The sequence below is a fragment of the Pecten maximus genome, unplaced genomic scaffold (genome assembly GCF_902652985.1).
Source record: "Pecten maximus unplaced genomic scaffold, xPecMax1.1, whole genome shotgun sequence".
In the NCBI taxonomy this organism is placed as follows: Eukaryota; Metazoa; Mollusca; class Bivalvia; order Pectinida; family Pectinidae; genus Pecten; species Pecten maximus.
In genome coordinates this window covers 91475-93059 of record NW_022979567.1, presented here as the reverse complement: position 1 = coordinate 93059, position 1585 = coordinate 91475, and the positions used below count along the sequence as shown (strand labels likewise).

The following is a 1585-nucleotide window of genomic DNA, read 5'->3' as shown; positions in this document are numbered from 1 at the left end:
CTACGATACGATTCCACGAGAGTACGATACGAAATCACGACAGTACGATACGATATAACGGCAGTAAGATACGATATCACGACAGAACGGTACCATATCACGACAGTACGATACCATATCATGACAGTACGATACCATATCACGACACAGCGATACTTTATCACGACAGTACGATACGATATCACGACGTCATCCATCATTGTGTACCATGTCGAAAGTACCGTGGAAGTCTCGAGACTCAGATCATGTCCGACTTACCTGCTGATAGACTAGAACCTGGAACACCATTTTCCTCAGTTGGAGTGGATACATTCGGGCCATGGTCAATTGTGACACGTAAGACCAGAGGCGGGCAAGCTAACAGTAAGAGATGGGCCCTTCTCTTTACGTGCCTTACAACTAGAGCGATTCATATCGAAGTCATCGAGGAACTGAGTAGTTTTTCTTTCGTCAATGCTCTCAAGAGATCACTGGCCATCCGGGGAAAAGTGAGTTTGTTTCGATCGGACGGGGGGGGGGGGCACTAACTTTGTTGGAGCTACTGACGACCTGAGGATAGATTCTATCAACGTTGAGGATGGACCCAATCGTGAATTTGTGTACAATTCAGGATGTACTTGGGTATTCAACTCCCCACACTCATCCCACATGGGTGGTGTGTGGGAAAGAATGATTGGTGTAACAAGGAGAATGTTGTCTACCACTACCAGCAAGTTAACCCACGAGGTCCTTACGATATTTATGGCGGAAGTTAGCGCCATCGTTAACTCTAGACCAATAGTGCCAGTTTCAACCGATCCGGAAAATCCTACCGTATTATCGCCATCTATGATTTTGACACAAAAATCTGATGTTGTCGATACTCATAGTTCTATAGGAGATTTTGAGTTGAAGGACATTTACCGGGCTCAGTGGCGCCATGTCCAACATTTGGCAGATCAGTTTTGGAAACGCTGGAAAGTGGAGTTTCTACAACAACTCCAGTCACGACGAAAATGGACTGTGAAGAAGCGAAATCTTCAAATCGGTGATGTTGTGCTACTCAAGGACAAAACTGTACATCGAAACGACTGGCCCCTTGGGCGCGTTGTTAATGCTATCCCTAGTAATGATGGCAATGTGCGTAAGGCAGAGGTTCGTGTTTTCAAGGACAACAAGTTCTCGACGTACACTCGGCCAATCTGTGAAATGGTTCTGCTAGTGTCCGAACACTAGTGTATGAACTGTTTCAAATAGACAGGACTTTGTTAGATATAGTGATCTCGTATATTTGATATCAGACGAGGAGTGTGATGTACCATTTCTTATTTGTGCTGAGTTTATGATGGTTTATCATACTAGAGTGTAGTAAGGGGCGATAACTCTGTGTGAGCATGTTTTGTCAAAATCGCTCAATATCTAAGTTTCGACCAATAAAAAGACTGTTGTTCGTAAAGGCAACAAAACCAATCAAGTTGAATTTGCAATCCCCTTAATACCCCCATATATCAAATCTAATTGAAATTGAACATTATCTACATATTGACCAATCAGAGGCCAGGAATTGGCGACCGTTTTGTTTAAATGTGAAAGTGAGGCTTCGAGA

At 43.5% G+C, this 1585-nt stretch overlaps 1 protein-coding gene across 1 annotated transcript; it reads left to right on the top strand.

The window, feature by feature from the left end:
* Positions 1 to 648: 648 nt before the first annotated feature.
* LOC117318933 lies at positions 649 to 1215 on the top strand. The gene has a single exon (XM_033873864.1). It carries the CDS (start codon positions 649 to 651, stop codon positions 1213 to 1215), a length of 567 nt encoding a protein of 188 aa, XP_033729755.1.
* The last annotated feature ends 370 nt before the right edge of the window (positions 1216 to 1585 follow it).

Coding starts and splice junctions, on each gene's coding strand:
- LOC117318933 (XM_033873864.1), top strand. CDS start 649: ATGGGTGGTGTGTGGGAAAGAATGATTGGTGTAACAAGGAGAATGTTG.